Here is an 18,736-nt window from a genome sequence, read left to right as displayed (position 1 = left end):
GGAAAATTTTCGCCTAACTTGATGAAATCAATTTGATCAGGAACTCTACAACGTAATTACATAAAGCTGATGTTGTCATCATAATACCTACTGCGTCGAAGTATTGGAAACTCAATATACAGTCATAAGTATAAAAGTATCTCGTTATTAATTATTCTGAAGTCAGTGTCCATGTAACTTCAAAGCGGATCGTGTAATGTGTTGTCATGACTCAGAATAGTGTATTCATAGGCAAGTTACGAAAGCGTGGATTTATTACAAAAGCAATCTCTTAAGAGATATGAAAATTTATACCAACATACCCTAGTGCTCCTCACAAAATCAATATTGAGTCAAGCCCTGCTGGGCTGGGGAGGCTACGTGGGCGTATGAACACAAGACAATAACATTGGAATCGTCAAAAACAACGCGATCGTTTACAAACACTGGTGATAAGTGTTCGGGTAAACGTTATATTAAATTGATATCAGCTTATCGGTGATAGCGATACGTACACGCGTAATTTGAAGACAGACCGATCGAACGATTGAAATGATTGGTTCGTGACAAGGCTTTCCAAGGCCGACATGGAAGGCACTTCGGAAGCGACACGCAAGTTCCAGAATATCTGTACCCACAATATAGTAGAGCACCAGTTTTGTTCAAGGGAAACTTATTTCATTACGCTGTAGCGCGGCGGAATAGTGACGAACTTATCTGCTATTCATTACACAGCTTCCAACTTTAATGCTGCACAAATTGCTTTCAACTAAGTACTTAAGTAAGTAATATAATTCATACGTATAAATAAGTCCGCGTAGTTCAGGCTTTAGAGACTTAAACTCTATCGATTCTGTTCTGCTCCTGTGTTTGATTTCGCAGGGACACAGAAACTGAAAAATCTCTTTTGGATGACGTGCGAACATTCTTTTTTCTCAATCAATCAATCAATAAAGCATTGGTGTTGGTTAGCTTGTTAATAATTTAAGCTACTGAAATCAAACAGTTAATACGAAAAGCTAGAAGGGAAGAAAAATAGTAAAGAAGTTTTTAGGAACACCATCATAATAAGCAAAAACTGCTGCAAACATCTCTAAGAAAATGCGAAGAGTAATGATCTGGCGGCAAATTAAGTGGTTAACTCAGTCTGACAACTGAATAAGCTCTTTTTCATAATCCAGCGCGAAATTAAAAAACGCATTGTCAAGCTGAGCACGCACCGAGTGTCCGGAGAGTGTCTCCGACGGTTTAATAGGTCGAGCGGCGGTGTTAAAATGCAAATTTCTGAATAAATTAACGACGTTATGAAAAATATTATAGCTGGGATGAAAGCCTGGGAAACAAGGAAGGATTATCTCGTAAACGAGTATCGAGTGTTTGGGCAGAGGTTTATATTGATGGTATACCTACTCGCATATGTCTCTACAAGAATCATAATATTGTCTGCAAGAAAATATGCCTCTAGGACTCTCGGCGCAAAATGGAAACGTTGCAACGCAAAGTTGAGTGAAATCTTAATTCACAATCACAAATAATACTTACAAAGTATAAGCAGTTTTCATTTTCCCAAAAATGTTAGAACATTTTCATGACCTTTCATCGATACGACGAAATTAAAACGGTCTTCAGCCATTCTGTGTTTACACAGACCGGTTGAGGCAAGGTAATTAGCAAGCTGTATTATAACACGAAGGACAAAAGCTAGACTAAATTAAAACTCTCGTACTTGTGCTGAAATGTAATAAGATCGTGGAACCGAACCACTTTTTTCCATTAGACTGAAGGCTAAATTGTTACAAATTGCTCTAGGAGCGCCGTATACATGTCGATTACCGAGAAAAGTCTACAAACAAACATAACTACGGATAGAGCGAAGCTCACATCAGAAGCTAGTTCAATTAGAAGCGGGTAACTGATAATTCGATCAGAATCTCATCGGGATCTAAAAATAGAACAATAATACCAAGGGCGCGTATCCTCCCTTGAAGGGCACCGTTCAAGTCCAAGTGCGTAGTATGTTTTTATGTTACACAACACATTTTTAACAACTCATAAAATTAATAAACCTTTTTTTAAAAATTGATCGTTAAAAAAACACACTGATTTTGTTTTCCGCTTTCTCAACGACAAGAAAACAAAAAAAAAAAACAATAGACAATATTTTTATCAAAGCGAGCTATCTACAAGTAAAAGAAGGTGGTAGTTACCGGAAATTCACATGGTTTTCCAGGCAGGGTCTGCAAGAATTCCAAGTTTGATGGGTACAATGACGTCAAAGGTGGCAAGGAGCTTACTGAGTGTTTTTGACAGGTGTCACCGATTGATATCGCCACCTTTGGGCATTGCGCAGGCCTGAGGATAGAGCATGCGCAGTGTGGGGAAAGGAAAATTGTATCGCTCGGGAAACCCGTGGGAGGAAGGCGTTCAATATCGGCGCGGAAGTGATGTGGGCCGGGGAAACGTGGATGACACGTGACTTACTGCAACAATAAGAAAATGGCTATGAGGAAAACCAACGATAGAAATACTGTTCATAGAAAAAATACGCTATTCTTAGAATGTTTTCTAACAAAAGGGACTCTCAGTTCACACTTGTAGCAATTTACTTATGGGTGTAGGCACGCGACAAGTAAATGGAACAGTCCTTGGAAATACGTTATCAGACACTGAAATATAAAGGATAACGTATTTTTAAAGACTTTCCCTTTATCTTGTATCTTGTACGGCCGACAGCGCATAATGCACTAAGGCATGTACCAACAGCACATCAGACTATAAATTTTTGTTGCAAAATAACACCTATTGCAACGAAATGAGATGTCACAGGGTTTAGCATACAGTGCTGTCTTCTGTACCTACTTAGTTATGATGGTGTTACTTTGAACCTCGATGAGTTTTAGTCTAGCCACAATCGAGTTTTAGTTGGCCGATAGTCAATATTGGACATGTATGGAAGTGCGTACATTAGGTACACCGATTTGATTTTCATACAAATTAAAATCGGGCCAAACTATCGGACGACTAATTCGGTAGTCTGCGCCTAGGCTTAGGTTCTGTTGTATTATTAAAAAAATTTGGTTTCAGCTTGATTTTTTGCCCCCGCTTTACATTTTTCATTATTGGCATTGAACATCTCATTAAAAAATTGCTACTGCTATCAGTTTTTGTGTTGTTTTTTCATTGATTTGAAACACAGATAAAAGAACTAGGTAACTAATCTACAACCAAGTCTGTCCAAAAATACTTACTTAACTAACTAAAGTACTTACCATAATTATTTACCGCCACCCTTACTTACTTACATAACATTAACAGGGAATACTTGTACAAGTCTAACACCAACTCGTGACGTCAAGAGATTTAATTAATAGAACTGTTTAGGACTGACTTAAAGTGAAAATGTTTACAATTTACTATATTTTACCTCTTGACGTTATTGTATGTTCATGTTGATCGGAGTTCCTAGGTGTCTGTATAAGGTAGGTGTACACAATAAATAAAACACATTTCTTGCAATAACATTATTCTGATATCAATTTAATATAACTTCCTCAAAAAGTTAAATTCCAAGGGCCCCTAATTGGTTAAAGAAGCTCTTGAAACTGAACTTAATTTCCAGGCTGATATAAGTTTTCTTTAATTACAGAAATGGTTCCCTTATTGTTGTTAGGTTATGGTCTCCCATTAAACGCTATACGTGGCCTACGACGTCAGCGTCAAACGTTCTTATCGACGTCCATAGTGTCCATACGCCGACGTCAACATTTTTTTTTATCCACAACGAGGAAGCTCTTGGCCTGTATATCACCTGATGGTAAGTGACGATAAGGCCGAAGGTGGAAGCGAGCTTCACCCGGAATCCACAACCACGAAGGAAGATCTGAAGAAGATCACGAACGTGCATTTCTATAGTAAGCCTTGTGACGCGGCCTACGGCGTAAATAGGAGACCACAGCCTTAACATTGTTCATTCATCATCGTCATATCCTCCTAGGGCGAACGTGGAAGCACTCGGCAGGAGTTGCAAGACCCGGTAGGAATAGCGGGCGCGAAGCAGTCGTCCGGACAAACGGCGCACGCGCCGGCGTACTGGCGAGCGTACGCGCAGTCACTTGATGAAGACCACTGGGATGGAGGCACGTTCTGCGGACCATACAGCTTGTTACTTTATCATCATTACTTTTTCAGGGCCAGCAGGTAGCTCAGCATTATGCTGAGACTGGTACCTTTTGCCTACCTATAAAAAGTGTAACATCATAAGATTCAAATTTTTGTTTATAACTTTTTCTTTTTCTTTATTTCTGTGTACCCATTCACATGTAAGTGATTTAATTTTTAGTGTAGCAATAAAAAAAAAACATTTTCATTTTCATAACCAATTTAAGTTTCATTATTTGTATTGGCTGCTGTTGGTTTTTCTAATAAAATAAATCATCAGCTCAGCATCACCCTGGAGCTCAAATGACCAGCCTCCTTAGAGCCAAAGCACACGATTGTCCATGCGTCGTCTTACATAGAAATATGTATAGATCGTTTCATCCACAAAGACGCGCCCCACCAATTTTTGGTCGAGGGAAGCACGGGGTGCGGGGAGTTTGATCCGAGCAATCCGAGCGTCATTGTTGTAGTGCGCGTGTGCACTCATGGATATTATCGTGTACCGATAACACTCAAACATTTGCGGAAGAATGGCGGGCTATAACGCGCTGCGGCGAAATCTTTGCGGTGCGGCACCGTATCACGTTCTCTTGTGCTTTGGCTCTAAGACAAGTAACAAAACGTGACTGTGGACTGTAATCGTTTCACTGAATGAAATGCCTAACATACAAAAAACGCAGAAGCGAGGCGATGTCAGAATTACAACTGCAACATTTTACAACTTGTCTGGGGGAGCTGGTCATTTGGGCTACAAAATAGGAGGACTACCTTTTAAATTACCAGAAGCATAAGGGAGAATTTGGGCAATACTATACAACACTCCCCCTAAAAACTTATTAGTTACCAAAGAACTGGATAACTCGAAATGTGAAGAACACCATGGCAATAACCTAGATTTTTTTTTAACTTTTTCTTTTTTTATTAAAGATTATTAGTAATTTGTAAAAACTTATTAGTTACCAAAGAACTGGATAATTCGAAATGTGAAGAACACCATGGCAAAAACTTTTTTTTTACTTTTTCTTTTTTGATTAAAGATTATTAGTACTTAAAAAATTACTAATACTCCCGTTAGCCCCTCGTACTAAGCTAAATATGCTAGTATCACGAGTGAGCTCACCACAATAGTCGAACGGCGGCGAGGACCGAACCCGCATTCCCCGGATCACGAGTCGGCCAATCCAACCTCTTCACCGTTCGGCTATCGTGGCTTATAGATGATACGCTTTTGTTTTTTTAGATAAAAACCGTCGTCTGCTTACCCTTATGTGATTGCTCAGCTTATGTGACTGCACCAGACAGTCTGCCAATAGAGAGAGATGGAGGGAGATCGTGCGGAGAGTTGTATCCGCCTCTACAACCGATGTGAACATCGCCTCAACGTGACCACGACCGCTCTGCCAAGAGCGTAACGAATAAGAAGAAGCTTACCCTTATGAAAGTGGCCAGCATGCAGAACGTGACGTCATACGCGGGGCAGTCGACGTAATACCCCTGGGCGGGTAAGTTCTGCACGAGACACGTGGCTTTAGCCTGCGCAATGGCGGCAGCCCAGTCGGGGTGTTCCTTCGCAAAGTCGTCCAAGTACTTGCCAAGCTTGGCGGTCTTTATGCTCGATCCGTCCAGCCAGCCCATTTCTTTGACGACGCACTTCATTACGTCACACTGCAACAATACGTTAGTTTATATTACACAGTGTTCTTAAGGGCAAGGAAGTGGCAGGACAAGTAGAGATTTTCTTGTGGTACTTTTCGTAATAGAATCCCTCGTTAACAAAGCAATAATAGCATAAAGAGGGTTTTCGCGAATGAAAGATCCGCTAGATGGCGGGACGTGGATGTGGGGTCTGACTGCTGCGTGATTGGTGGATTTTGACATATCTGTCAATGTCATGTCAAAAATAACCAATCATGCAACATTTGGACCTCGCGTCTACGTATTGCCATCTGGCGGATTTTTCATACGCGAAAACAATCATTTGCTGGGAATGGAACCCTGGAAATCTGAGTCTCATACATGTGTGTGATTTAGAATCAATTCGTTTGGTAGCACTGCGCTATTCGACAGATGACTACTTAGATGTGATGCTATACCTACTTCAAAGCCAAAAAGTTCTAGTACTCACTTTATTTGATCCTGGACACCTACTTTGTATCCCATGAGGAATAATTTGGGGAATGGAACCGCAAGTAATAATCTGGAAAAGATACCTTCATATTAACATAAATTCATATACTTATTATTAATACTATTTACTTAAATAATGTAGGCACTTTTCAGAGCGTGAGTGACGTCCAAAATACAGTTATCACAGCTTCGCCAAACAGTACGCTACGCTCTGTCGCGAGATCCTAGTGCCAGCGCTGTGTTTGACTTGAAAATATTCTAACAATACAATTCGGTGCTATATCACGTCGACGTCAGCCGTGATAAAATCTTATCGATGGTTTTATCAAATGTACGGGCTTACCGCGTAAAATCTATAAAATACCTCGATAAACGTTTATCATGGCGCTCGCTCATCCTAGACCTAAAGGCTAGCACTATAGGTATGCGTTCTATATGGCGAATTCTTTATACTCGACTAGACCCGGCCGGCGTACTTCGTACTGCCTATGTTCATCAGAAATAATGTACGATTCTAATGGTGAAAGAATTTTTCAAAACGGTCCAGGAGTTTCGGAGCCTATTCAATACAAACAAACAATAAAATCTTTCCTCTTTATATTAGTGTAGTTAAACAGTAAACATAGAAAAGACTTACGTTCGCAGGCATATCTCCACAATAAACTCGTGGAGGGGCGGGAGGAGCGACGGGAATATCAGCCCCACACATCTGGAAAATGTAACCATTATTTAAACAGAATGGTGGACGGATAGGTATTCTTAGTATTATTGTAGATTCGCATTTATGTACAGTCCAATAGGAAACAAAAGCAAATAACATGGAACTGTAGTTTGGGTAGTAGGATATTTATATTGCACCTGACAACAATACCATGATCTCGCACTAATTAACTTTAGACGAGTTCATTGACACGACCGGGAATTGACCCCGAGACCTCTTGCGTATCTACGAGACCGCGCCAATTCCAATAATGACGGGTGGAACTTTTTATTTTTATGAAGTTTAATGACGCTGAGATCACTTAGATTGTAGTATTAGTTGTATTTATAAAAAAAACTATTAAAATGAAAGTTACTTACCGCACATATTACCACGAACAAACCGAGAATTCTCAACATTTTGCCCGTTTTAATTTCACCAAACTGAAACTGGTCCATTCGTCAACACGCCGCGGGATGTCTGCGCAAACGACGCGGGTCAACTCATGCGCAGGTCAGGCTAATCTTGCTGTGATGTTGCGGTAAAGTGTGGGACGAGGGTAATTTGCACGTTGACTACTCATTTGTAGCATTTTTCAAAACAAATAGATTTACTAGGTAGGAATAGGGTTCCTTTTTTATGATGATGAATAATTTCCGAGTAAAGGCGCGCACGCACGGGCGACTTATGTCACCGAGACAGTGTCTCTTTTTCTTTATTTAAAGGTGCAAGAGAGACAAATATGTATACTGTCACGGTGACAAAATCCTAAGTAGAAGGAAGGAACGCTGCCACGATTAGAAGAGGCATTAGGTATTGGTGTAAAGATGATATGAAAGACAACAGTTTATTCAATTTCTGCCGAATAAAAAGGTGATAAATTATAAGTGTTGTAGTCATTCATTCTTAAAATACTGAAACCCGGACGCCAAACTAGTGCAACGTATCAAGAGACTTGAACGGAATATCTAATTGTGGATAACATGAGGTCATACTGGTTCACCTTCATAGTGAATTTGTCAATAAGACGATGTTTGTGTACATTTGATCGTTTTTGAATTTTTTTTATATTTATGTAGGTATGCTTTTGTTTCTGAGATAACTCATTTTTAGTCTACCTTCATTTTGTAATGTGATGAGTATATAATTTTAAGTTTTTATATCTACACTTTCATAGGCTACGAACTTTGATAGTAACACCGCGTCGAGTTTGTCATCGGCTCATACTCCCCTTTTAAATTCTATAAGTTCCATTGTAGAATCGCCTCATAAAACCTTTGCAGAACATAATTCACAATCTACTGTCAAACAAAAATCGTGAAACGTAAAAAAAATGTTGCCATTTTAAATTCTATTTAGCTTTCTGGGTACTGTGGAATCTTGGTGTCCAGATTTACCGCCTCATTAAAACTCATTTATTTCTGTAAATAGGCTTAAAAAAAGCACTTTTACACGTCCCAGTATTAACCCTACCACTGCTTCAGGACAATAAATGGGCCAGTGCTGAGAAGAAGCAGCGCAAGAAACTCAGTCACTATTGTCAGCCTCTTTTTCAAAGGTTTACATGCTTTAAAATGTACAAAGTTATGAATATTTATGCGAGCTAGGCAGTAACGTATCCCAAACATTTTTATCTTTTAAATAATCATCGACTTTATAGTAGCCCTTTTTCATTAACCCTTTCAGCACAGAATAATACGAAAGTGCGTTCGACTTTGAAAAAATCTAGTGAATTGGTAAATCAATTTTACCGCGCCAAGACGCTTCCGATCGATCGTACGGTTCGATATATTTGCTATTTTTCATACAAAAACTTTCAATGGCGTTCCTTCGGTGCTGTGTTGAGTGACAAAGATGGACGTGTACCTGACTACGGGAGGCGTGAAAAGTATTAATTTTTTTAAATTACTTTTTTTGTGGATTTCAATGAATTTTGTGCGTATTAATTTAAATTATATCCTTAAAAAAATATAATTCGCTTTAATTTTATAAAAAGTTAGATGTAGCCGAGTACCAGGTACTCCTAAAGTTCTACAGCACGAGCGTGCATGTCGGGACGATGTTTGAATTTTTGGTAATGTAAGTAATGGAAACCTTTCGAATCTTTTAAAGGCCTGAACATCAGATTTACTCTAGAATAAACTCAAGAATGTCTCCGAGACACATAACCACCAAATAGTACAAATCCGCTGTAGAAAATACAGCCACCAGTGAAAATATCGAGAGGATACCCGGATTCTTGTACCAATAGATGAACCAAAATGATCCCTTTTATGAAAATATCTAACCCCATGTGTTATTGAATAATAGCCACGACATCTGGGATTCAAAAAAAATAAGTTATTACTAAAAACGAAAGCTCATGTTCAATTTTAAGATGCTACTACCCCCAAAATTCAGGTTTTGATAGAGTTCTAGGTTAGGGCCATAAGCTATTTTTGAATTTTTTTGCAGAAATTAGTATCTAATTACGACATCATGTCTTTATGAAGAATAATAAAGCTCCTTATATCAAAAATGTCTTTTTTTAATTAGTTTAAATTGTAATTGTAATGAAATAGCTATTCATAGGTTCATGACGAATTGATACGATCGTGCGGGGGGGTTTAGGGGGGTTAAAGTCACCCCCTAAATTTTTTTGCTATTTTTCTCTATTTACTAAGATCCTAAAGACCCCAGAAACTCACGCGATTTTTTAGAAATCGACAAATTTTTCTCTCGTGCTGAAAGGGTTAAGGTACTTTTAATATGTGCTTTGAATTTATGAATGGGTAGTTCTACAACAGTTTGTGGTAATTTATTAAAGAATTTAATACATTTTCCCATAAATGAATTACCAATCTTATGCAATCTGAAATTTGGAACGGCAAGTTTATTTTTGTTTCTTGTATTAAAGTTATGCAAATCGCTCTTTTTCGTGAATTGCTCTATATTTTTGCGGACATATAAAAGGTTTTCATAAATGAACTCATTTTCAATCTCAGGTAATGAGGTAACGTGGGTACTCGCGGGATTGGTGGGACAGTTAACGTCAAATAGTTCGCGATACCCAAAGTGACCAAAAAATTTACAACACAACCTTATTCCTTGTATGTAACAAAGATGTGTTGCCAACTTTTTGGCTACTTTGGGTGTCACGAACTATTAGATATTTTGAGTGTCACAAACTTTTTGGCTACTTTGGGTTTCACGAACTTTTGGCTATTTTGAGTGTGACTGGACAAGGAAGAAGACTGACCGTTCCCAGACACGATCACAAATACCGTGCGTGAACGAGTTAAGTTTGTCAAACAAGCATACCATGTTAATTTTATTTCATAGTTTTCAAATAATTAATAATATAATTTTAATATAATAAAAGTAATTGGGTTATTATTATTAGACTGCTGGATTATGAAAGTTATTATTTTATTATTAGAGATACAAACTTCTATGACAATATTTTTTTAAGAAGCAGCTTAGTAATACTACTCAAATGTTACTGTACTCATAGTACTCCAGTAAATTACAGTCTACAACAAACTACTACTACTACTACTACTACTACTACTACTACTACAAACTATTTTACAAGTATCACCCACAACCATCTTTTATATTTTCTAAGAACTAATTAAAAAAATGCAAGTAAACAACAATCAAAAATATAATGATTTATCACATACACCTTCATACATCTACAAATCTATTTCACTCGTAGTGAAGAAGTCGTTTTTCAACACTGTCAGTGAATCGGTACTTTCGTCTGTAAACTTTGATGGCAATTGATTATCAAAATGAGGGTACCTAGGGTCCCACCAGTCTAACACGAAAACGGTCACAACTTTGTCCAGAATGACCGTGCATTCCGGCACAACGTCTCGGGACACGTGGTGGCCTGTATTGAAGCCCATGTGCATCTGATAGTGCCGGAGACCTCGGGCTAGAGCCACCTTGAGAGAAGTCAGGACCATTCCCATCAATGGTGGCCCTTGGTAAAAACTCCGGCAGACAACCTGGAAATATAAACATTAATGTTAAACAACATACAGTGAATAAATTATATATAACAATTTAATCACCTGAAAAGTTCACCATCACAAGATTACTAGCAACTTTTACAACCTAGCTATTACTTTTTCCAGTACAAAATTGTATTAAAGATAAAGATGAATTTATTTGTTGTATTCCAAACATTTTATTATTAATGTACAAAAAATTCACCTTCAAAACTTGTGAATCCTCTTCAGGGTTTGCATCCAATTTCCCTAATTCTTCAACAAAATCATTTGTACTGCTACTAAGTAGCTTTCGAATTGCAGATTGTTTCCTGAACTTAAAGAATATTGTCCATAGCGAGGGCCCTTTATCAAACCATATGTTAACACAGCGGCTCTTCACCAGCCGGTGCGGCCGGCATTCTGGGTCTTCTCTCTTAAAGAACACATCGTACGTGTGATGTAACGATCTTATAACTCTTTGTCGCAATCCATATACTCTAAAACTATTCTCTAATCTCAATCTGTATGGCAGCTTTGGATGGCCTTGGCAATAATCTTTGTACAAAGATGTCCAAAATGATTCTCGTTTCGTAATAGCATAAGTGGCTTTGTTGATCGCAGCAAACCGGCCAACGTCTTCAGGTCTTATAAACCTAGCTATCATGTACCAGACTATCTCCGGGTAAACTATTCCAGAGCGGGCATCCATGTCATCCTGTTTGGGATGCTTTTTCTTCTTGTAGACAAAGGTCTTGGTGCCATCCTCGTTAACTTCTTCAACAATATCCAGATCATCATCTATTTGGTCCCATGACAAGTCTTCAGGAGCTGGTACAGTGCAAACGGATTTTTTAATCTTATCTCCACATTTTGATGCATTTGCCGAGTCGTTTATTGTAAAGTCTGCAACTGTAAAACAACAAAATTTTGAGAAAAATAAATAAAAATATTAAATAATCGACTTGCGGCGTGAATTATCATACTGACAGTATGCAATCAAAATAACTTCGCAAAGTGTTACCAATTAGAACTTGCTTTCTTATTAGAAATTATGCATTTAATAGAAATATGGATTACGAAGAGATTTTAGATTGTTTACCTTGGTGAAATTTCTTTGAAGTCTTCTCTTTCTTTTTCGGCATTTGTTAACTAATAATAAATATTTGGAAGTGATTATTCACACTTCTATTGATCTAGTAAGTCAATAAATATTTTTCAGCAAACAAATATGACAGAAATTCGATGTTTTTTTTACCAATCTCTTGAGAAAAATTGGAAAAAAAACCAACAGATTTTTATTTTGACAAATTTGACATTGTTTGACAACAATGTTGACAACTAATTTGAACTTTTAAAAAGTCTACTTGTTTGTGGTTGTTTGTGGCCCTGATAAAACAGTTTTTAGTCAAGTTAGCTTTAGCTCTAGCTCTTAGGTCTCTGGAAGTAGCTCGTCATTGTAACTTAAGACGCTTTTACACTGCGCGGAATCCGAAATTAAGTTATATCTTCATATTTCGTTGCTGACGATCCTCTCTCTCTCATTCAAAAGGTTATTGTTCCATTGATATAAATTATAGCACTCTTTGTTTGTTCTAGTTTTAATTACCAGCCAAAATATGAAACTGATTTATGAAAATGTTCCACCTCAGTAGACAGGACAGTTGGACACAGGGAAACCATATCAATGATCCTAGCCCCCGGCCTACAGAAGCCCCCAGAGCCGACCCAAAACCTTTTTTTAGATGTCCTTCTTGATCCTATAAGACCATCATATAGGTTTTAATCTAAGACTATAGGCTACAATAGGTACTCCACTGAGTCAACTGATTGGACCCAGTAGACAGTGCAGTGCATAGGATAGGACTACATTTTTGTTACTTAATCATCTCATAAACAAAGACACAAAAAAAAACCTTTTAAACGCTTGTAAAACGATTGAGTGTTTGTTTTAAAGCCGGGTCTCCAGCGCAATTTTTTGTAGGCAATTGATTTGAACGTTGACACGTTCTTGTTGATTGTGTAAAGCAAAACACGCGCTTGAAACCCTTCAACAAGTCAACAACAAGCTTGGACAGTGTTGCCAGAAGGTTACTTTTGTAACCTTTTAGGTTACTTTTGAACTGCTGTGGTTACTTTTAGGTTACACTAATGAAAAGGTTACTTTTAGGTGATTTTTCAGAAATTGTAGAATTAACTTTACAGGTTATTCAGTAAAAAATATTAATAGTGACAATTTAAAAATTATGTCATAAAGTGCATTTAAACTTGAATTTGATTTATTATTTGTTAAGAAAAATGAGTTTTAGCGAATGTTTTTCGATAATAAAACGCAAATGTATTGTCGATGATACTGAATAAACATTTTTTCTTTCTTTCTTTCTTTCAAATCCATGAAACGTTTTTATACGACTGGTCACTTTTCGTATTTAGATGATCAATTGTATTAATTTTCCATCCATGAACAACCTTACACAATCATCGCTCCGCACCCCCCCCCCCCCGTATAAAGGTTACTTTTTATTCAAAAAGGTTACTTTTTTTTATATTTCTGGTAATTTCTGACTAGACCCGACTGGCAACACTGAGCTTGGAGCTTCAACAAGTCAACAAGTTCTATAAAAATATTATTTAAATAACAGCTAAAAACTTATTATTTATATCAATAATTTAAATCTAAAAGCTATGCCTGTCACCAAGAACATGTTGTACCTACAATAATACAACACAGTAAAAGTCCACATGGCAAGATTATTTTTAAATCTTACAGTTGGAATTTAAAAATGATCCAGCTCCAGATAAATTGTTTTAAATAACCAAATCGGAAAATTTAAAACTGGGCGAGCTCTAAAAATCAACTACAAATTAAAAAAATAAACATTATTGTCTCTGAAATAAAGTGACGTTCAAATTCAAGATGGCAGACATGCCGCTTGAGCCATGAGAGTATGGAACCGTAGGAGTACAAGTTTTAGGTGTGTCTTTTTAGATATCGAACTAGAATGTCGCCCGAATTCTTGACTAAAATCCTATTTGAATGTTTAGACAATGTGAATCTTCGTTTTTGTGTCTCGTGCGCTAGATTTAGGTAACATTTGTGCCGGAACATATGTAATAAACCGAGATCGAAATTGTGTTGTTCGGTGTATCGCGTACGATAATTATTCTTGTGTAAATGGTAAATTAAAATGTGGAATATGATGTGCGACGTGATGCCCACGATTTCTGAGGACAGTATCAGCCAGAGAAGTTCGCAGTTATCTGGTGAAGATGCTAACTTCGAGCAGCTCATGGTGTCTATGTTGGACGAGCGTGATAAGCTTGTGGAGAGTTTGCGGGAGACGCAGGAGCGTCTGGGCGATTCGGAGCTGCGCCTCAAGGAGGTGGAGAAGGAACGGGACTCCTTGCATAGGCAAATCGCCGCCAACTTACCTCAGGTCAGTGACAGATTATAAGAATTATCTGGTGATCTCACTCAAAATGTGATGCTTAGAAATAGTGAACTTAGTTCATGTTCGAATAAGTGTGTGAACTTAGTAGTAGTTTATGTGTACCCAGATGTCAGTGTATCAAAATCATGTCACATTTTGAATTAGAACATCCATTCCCAAGAATAATAAAGGTGTGTATGGGTAAGAGGCGTGTGTAAATCAGTGGTGTTGTGACTGAATTCCAATTGGAATGAAAGAGGAGTACCTACATACTTAATCTACAAAACAAATTCTACTTTAACAGCTCTAACACAGTTTTTCCTTTCCCTAGAAACCCTTTCCTGTCCTGATTCCTGTCCAAAATTCCTGACCTTCCTATGATGTGACCAATGATAGATAGCATCATGTGTGTACTTAGCACCACTAATAGAAGAAATTATAAATAAGATTTAGAAGTTAGGTAAAAATATTGTAATTTAGAGAACATGTGCACTTCTTTTCTTATTAGTCTATTTATTGCAAACAGAAATTATTCTGTATAACAACACAAGATTTGAGAATTTACTAGGACTGTACATAATTCAACTTTGAAAGTGTAAAAGTAAACTGATAAGATTGTGATTGTGACCTTGCGCTGCGTGGCTAAAACAAGTGTCATAGATGATTATATTGTTACAATGGTACATAGGTATTATGTGCTATGAATGACTTGATATAAGAAACTTCTTATTTATTATGGACAATATTAAATTTATTTACTTTTAAACATCATGATTTATGAAACAAAGTGTAATCAGTAGCATTCATTTACGATAATTATCCAATGAATAAATAAAATGAGAAGAACAAATATTATAATATTAATTTATTAACAAATTATTTGATTATCCTGTCATATGATTCATTTATTAGAAGTTAATTAATTGGTCTAGAGCTAAACCGATTTATGTAATGCTTAAAATATTAGCAGTAGTCAAAGACAAAGAATGAGACTAGGTCAAGGGAACAAGCTAGTCATTCATTGGAACGGCTGCACATTGCTATTGTGAAGAAATAAATTTGCAATTCAGTTTATTCCGTATAAAAACAAGCTTCAATTTTTTTATTGAAACTGTCAATCACTTATGTTTTTTAATTCAATAAACTGTTTAAAATAAAAGAGTTTTTACGAAGATCAATTCATTCTGTTTTATTTTGGTTTCTTGTAAACTGTATTAGGCTGATCCAGCTAAATAAACAACTAGAACCAGCACTATTCGCATCAGCTGCTGATTGATTACTTTTCAATTAGTGTGTGTATTTCATAATATTGCTATTTCATTGATGTTTATTTATGCAATCTTGATAGATTCAATTTCATTCAAGTTCAATAACTCAATAATAAAGTGTGAAATCGTGTCACATGAATTGATTACATCATGATAATGTTGTTTATGTGTTGTTGTTTACCAAATCACTCATGAATAGCATCAATTCTTGAGTCATTAATGTTGATCTATTTTCAGTGGCGCCATCAAGTATTGGTGGATAAATAATTTAATTTATGTTTGGTGTCATATAATTTTTGATTGCTATAAATATTAACCTGCTAATGTGGTTATCTGCCATTTCTAGAAATAACAGATATTTTATTTTTTTATTTATTTATTTTCACCAACTTAAACTATCTTTACAGGTCAATAACCTAATGCGATAGCATAAATTAATAATATGATTTAACATTCAGTAGATCTTACCACTATCAAAATGAATTCTAAAAATATTCATTGGATAGGTCATTTATTCATATCCTACATTTTTTCTACTGAAGAAGCCTTCGCGTACTTAAACGATCTTAGGGGGCGAGTACGAATTCTGCTAGGGCAAATATTATTGCGATGAGCACGAGAATTTGAACCAAAAGTTACCATATTCATTAATGCATTATCTATTTACGACGTTTCATTAGGTATCTAGTCGCCATCGTAGAAGCTTACGCCAAAAATATTCTATTAGTCATTTAGGGAATGGTTAACATATTTTTCGATCATAGTTCATGAATGAAAATGTGTTTATCCACGCCGATTATTTGGCTTTGAGTTCCGTTTTTATTTTGGTCGATACAAATGAGCCGGATTCAAAGTTTGAACCTTTTAATGTGCCTATATTTAGAACCCATACAACTTTTATACCTCAGATAATGCGCGCGTATGGCGGCTCTAATACACTAATTTCGACGATGACGATGAGCAGCTAGCCACGATAGTGAATTACAGTCAATAAAATAATTTGGTTTTTTACTTTACAATCTATTGATGCAATAATATTAAATTGCTCTTACCAATTACCTACCAAACTTGGGGAGACCTTTGTCTCAATCTTTAGCAGAACTTTTAATCTAGACTAATTAGATACATAATGCAGATACACACACATGACGTTAAACATCCACTATTCGTGATGTAAATACTCGTATTGCTCGTACTCATCACTCTTTCATTGCGACCCCCGTGATAAGAATCTGCAAACCTGATGTTGAGGGTCGGCACGCGACCAAGAGGCCAGATGACCGTCGAGGCTAAGAAAAACAAACAGGAGATAGTAAACGACATCGAAAGTTTACCTTACTAGAGAAATAATACGTTGAAGTTAGCATCAGTTAGCATCACTTGTTAGTACGACTGCCTGCCGTCATTAACGTAGGTGGACAACTCATCCCACCTAAAAGGTCCCAAAAGTCAGTAGGCTAAAGAATTTTCTAATTTCCGCATTGCTATGTAACATTGGAATTTACCCAAAATAGACTAAAACAATATTAGACCAAAGAAGCTATGTGAAAACGTTAATCAGCGATCAGTATGTCTTAATATTCAGGTCGGTATGTTGATTAAAAAGATACTAGTCGCCTCTTGGCCAATAAAGAGACTGTAAAAATTCCACAAGATTGAGTGGGGTTACACCAGAGCGATTAAGTTTAATCCCCGAAAATTGGCGAAGTTTCGTAGAAAATCAAAAAACAAATCAATGCGGTTGAAATATCGCCGAGTGAATTCCTGCACGACGAACATTATTGAAACCAGATCTTGCAACAATTAATCGAAGTAGAACAAATAACACACCTGGATAAAATGAAAATGAAAAAAGAAAGTTACGATTGTTTTTCTTGAAGACTCCTAATTAATTGGCGTCATTTGTTACTTTGTAATTTATTATTCAATGCATTTGATCGAAATCGTCAGCGACTTTGTTATTGTTATCAATTAAATAAAAACGTTTTGAAACAATACTTCTTGGAGTTGCAGAATAAGTTGATCTATTAATATTTATTGCTAGGAGAAGGATAATGGACTGGTATTTCCAGGCTCAAGTGATAATGGCCCATGAGCTTGAGCATGCGGTTAGATACGCGTCATCCTTGTCAGCAAGCTAACCGCACCATCTTGACGAGGTCCTCGCATAGTGACAGTCTGTCGATGTGACTTTGGTCACATGCGCTTCGCACATTTGATTAATGATCAATGCATATTTACTAAGATTCACGGTCTTCTTCAGCCAAATCGTTGATATTGTACCTATAGTCCAGTCAATAAAGGATTATAGATGGAAAACTGTAGAACACAATTTCTGACTTCAGGACTTTATTTAGACTAGTTAGGAGGTGAACATAGCAAAAGTCCCCGCCCTTAGCCCTTGAGCCGGCGGGGAGAGGGGGGTTTAAAGGTGCCACTTTTCGGTTTTTCGCTTAATCCTCGGAAACTATGCGTCCTAGTGACATGACTACTTTGAACCAAAAAAAGCATATTCAATTTGCTACAGATGAGATAGACAAGTTTTTCTATAAATTGTATAGTTTTCGCGGCATCTGCTCTAGAAGGTCTGTAATATTGGAAATTTTATTTTTGTCTTACATGTTCCCATCAGGAGAAAATCGACTAAATCAACATTGAGCAATCATTCTAGACATGCGGGAGCATGTTAAGCCTAGTTCCAGCGAGGGGACTACACCGTGCGTATATTTAGACGAATCACTTTGAGCCACTTTTGACTCCTCATCACTCAAAAACTACTGTGCATTAACACTTCAAATTTGGCTCATGTGTTGAGACTTGCAAGATATACATCAGTTTCAAATTTCATAAATATGCCTCAAACGGTTCTTTAGATATTGACGTCCAAAAATCTACATGTCTGACCTATAGACCAAATTCTAACCACTTCCAGATGACCTCGAAGGTTCAAATTTGGCATCCAGAAAGGTAGTTATGTAAATACAAAGGAACAAATAAAAAACCAGTAAATTTTAACATTTCACATGTGATAGATAGATTTTAGTGCTCTAAATATCGATTTTTGAACGTCAATACCTAAATAACCGTTTGAGGTAT

The 18,736-nt window shown here is 36.9% G+C and overlaps 4 protein-coding genes across 4 annotated transcripts in view; 1 reads left to right on the top strand and 3 right to left on the bottom strand.

The window, feature by feature from the left end:
- Positions 1–409, bottom strand: part of LOC114358308 (vacuolar protein sorting-associated protein 13C) — a 31,680-nt gene extending 31,271 nt beyond the window's left edge. Inside the window, exon 1 of the mRNA XM_028312274.1 lies at positions 303–409. The gene's annotated coding sequence lies outside the window, so the exon portion shown is untranslated. The remainder of the gene's footprint in view (positions 1–302) is intronic.
- A 3,244-nt stretch (positions 410–3,653) lies between these two features.
- On the bottom strand, positions 3,654–7,576 carry LOC114356625 (uncharacterized). Its single transcript, XM_028309926.1, has 5 exons — positions 7,345–7,576; positions 6,902–6,973; positions 6,263–6,334; positions 5,569–5,802; positions 3,654–4,122 (listed from the first exon to the last, which is right to left on the bottom strand). Exons 1-5 carry the CDS (start codon positions 7,420–7,422, stop codon positions 3,970–3,972), a joined length of 609 nt encoding a protein of 202 aa, XP_028165727.1. The 5' UTR covers positions 7,423–7,576; the 3' UTR covers positions 3,654–3,969.
- Positions 7,577–10,592: 3,016 nt separating this feature from the next.
- On the bottom strand, positions 10,593–12,236 carry fsd (transmembrane protein fates-shifted). The gene is made up of 3 exons (XM_028311560.1): positions 12,044–12,236; positions 11,168–11,853; positions 10,593–10,959 (listed from the first exon to the last, which is right to left on the bottom strand). The coding sequence occupies exons 1-3, from the start codon at positions 12,084–12,086 to the stop codon at positions 10,642–10,644; spliced, it is 1,047 nt and encodes a 348-aa protein (XP_028167361.1). The 5' UTR covers positions 12,087–12,236; the 3' UTR covers positions 10,593–10,641.
- A 1,616-nt stretch (positions 12,237–13,852) lies between these two features.
- Positions 13,853–18,736, top strand: part of Liprin-alpha (PTPRF interacting protein alpha) — a 214,656-nt gene continuing 209,772 nt past the window's right edge. The window contains exon 1 of the mRNA XM_028312161.1: positions 13,853–14,378. Within this exon, the coding sequence (XP_028167962.1) occupies positions 14,130–14,378 (249 nt within the window). The 5' untranslated portion in view covers positions 13,853–14,129. The remainder of the gene's footprint in view (positions 14,379–18,736) is intronic.

The sequence above is a fragment of the Ostrinia furnacalis genome, unplaced genomic scaffold (genome assembly GCF_004193835.3).
Source record: "Ostrinia furnacalis isolate ACB-3 unplaced genomic scaffold, ASM419383v2 OfSCF0058, whole genome shotgun sequence".
Taxonomy (NCBI): Eukaryota; Metazoa; Arthropoda; class Insecta; order Lepidoptera; family Crambidae; genus Ostrinia; species Ostrinia furnacalis.
This window is presented reverse-complemented; position numbering and strand designations above follow the sequence as displayed.

What these genes read in the sequence shown, in the direction of transcription:
- fsd (XM_028311560.1), bottom strand. Translation starts at nt 12,086, where the DNA reads ATGCCGAAAAAGAAAGAGAAGACTTCAAAGAAATTTCACCAAG. An exon ending in TTCAAAGAAATTTCACCAAG is followed by an intron (nt 11,854 to 12,043) that starts GTAAACAATCTA and finishes GTTGTTTTACAG; the next exon opens with TTGCAGACTTTACAATAAAC. An exon ending in AGGATTCACAAGTTTTGAAG is followed by an intron (nt 10,960 to 11,167) that starts GTGAATTTTTTG and finishes TTATATTTCCAG; the next exon opens with GTTGTCTGCCGGAGTTTTTA.
- LOC114356625 (XM_028309926.1), bottom strand. Translation starts at nt 7,422, where the DNA reads ATGGACCAGTTTCAGTTTGGTGAAATTAAAACGGGCAAAATGTTGAGA. An exon ending in TGTTCGTGGTAATATGTGCG is followed by an intron (nt 6,974 to 7,344) that starts GTAAGTAACTTT and finishes TACATTTTCCAG; the next exon opens with ATGTGTGGGGCTGATATTCC. An exon ending in GGTGTCCAGGATCAAATAAA is followed by an intron (nt 5,803 to 6,262) that starts GTGAGTACTAGA and finishes GTATTGTTGCAG; the next exon opens with TGTGACGTAATGAAGTGCGT.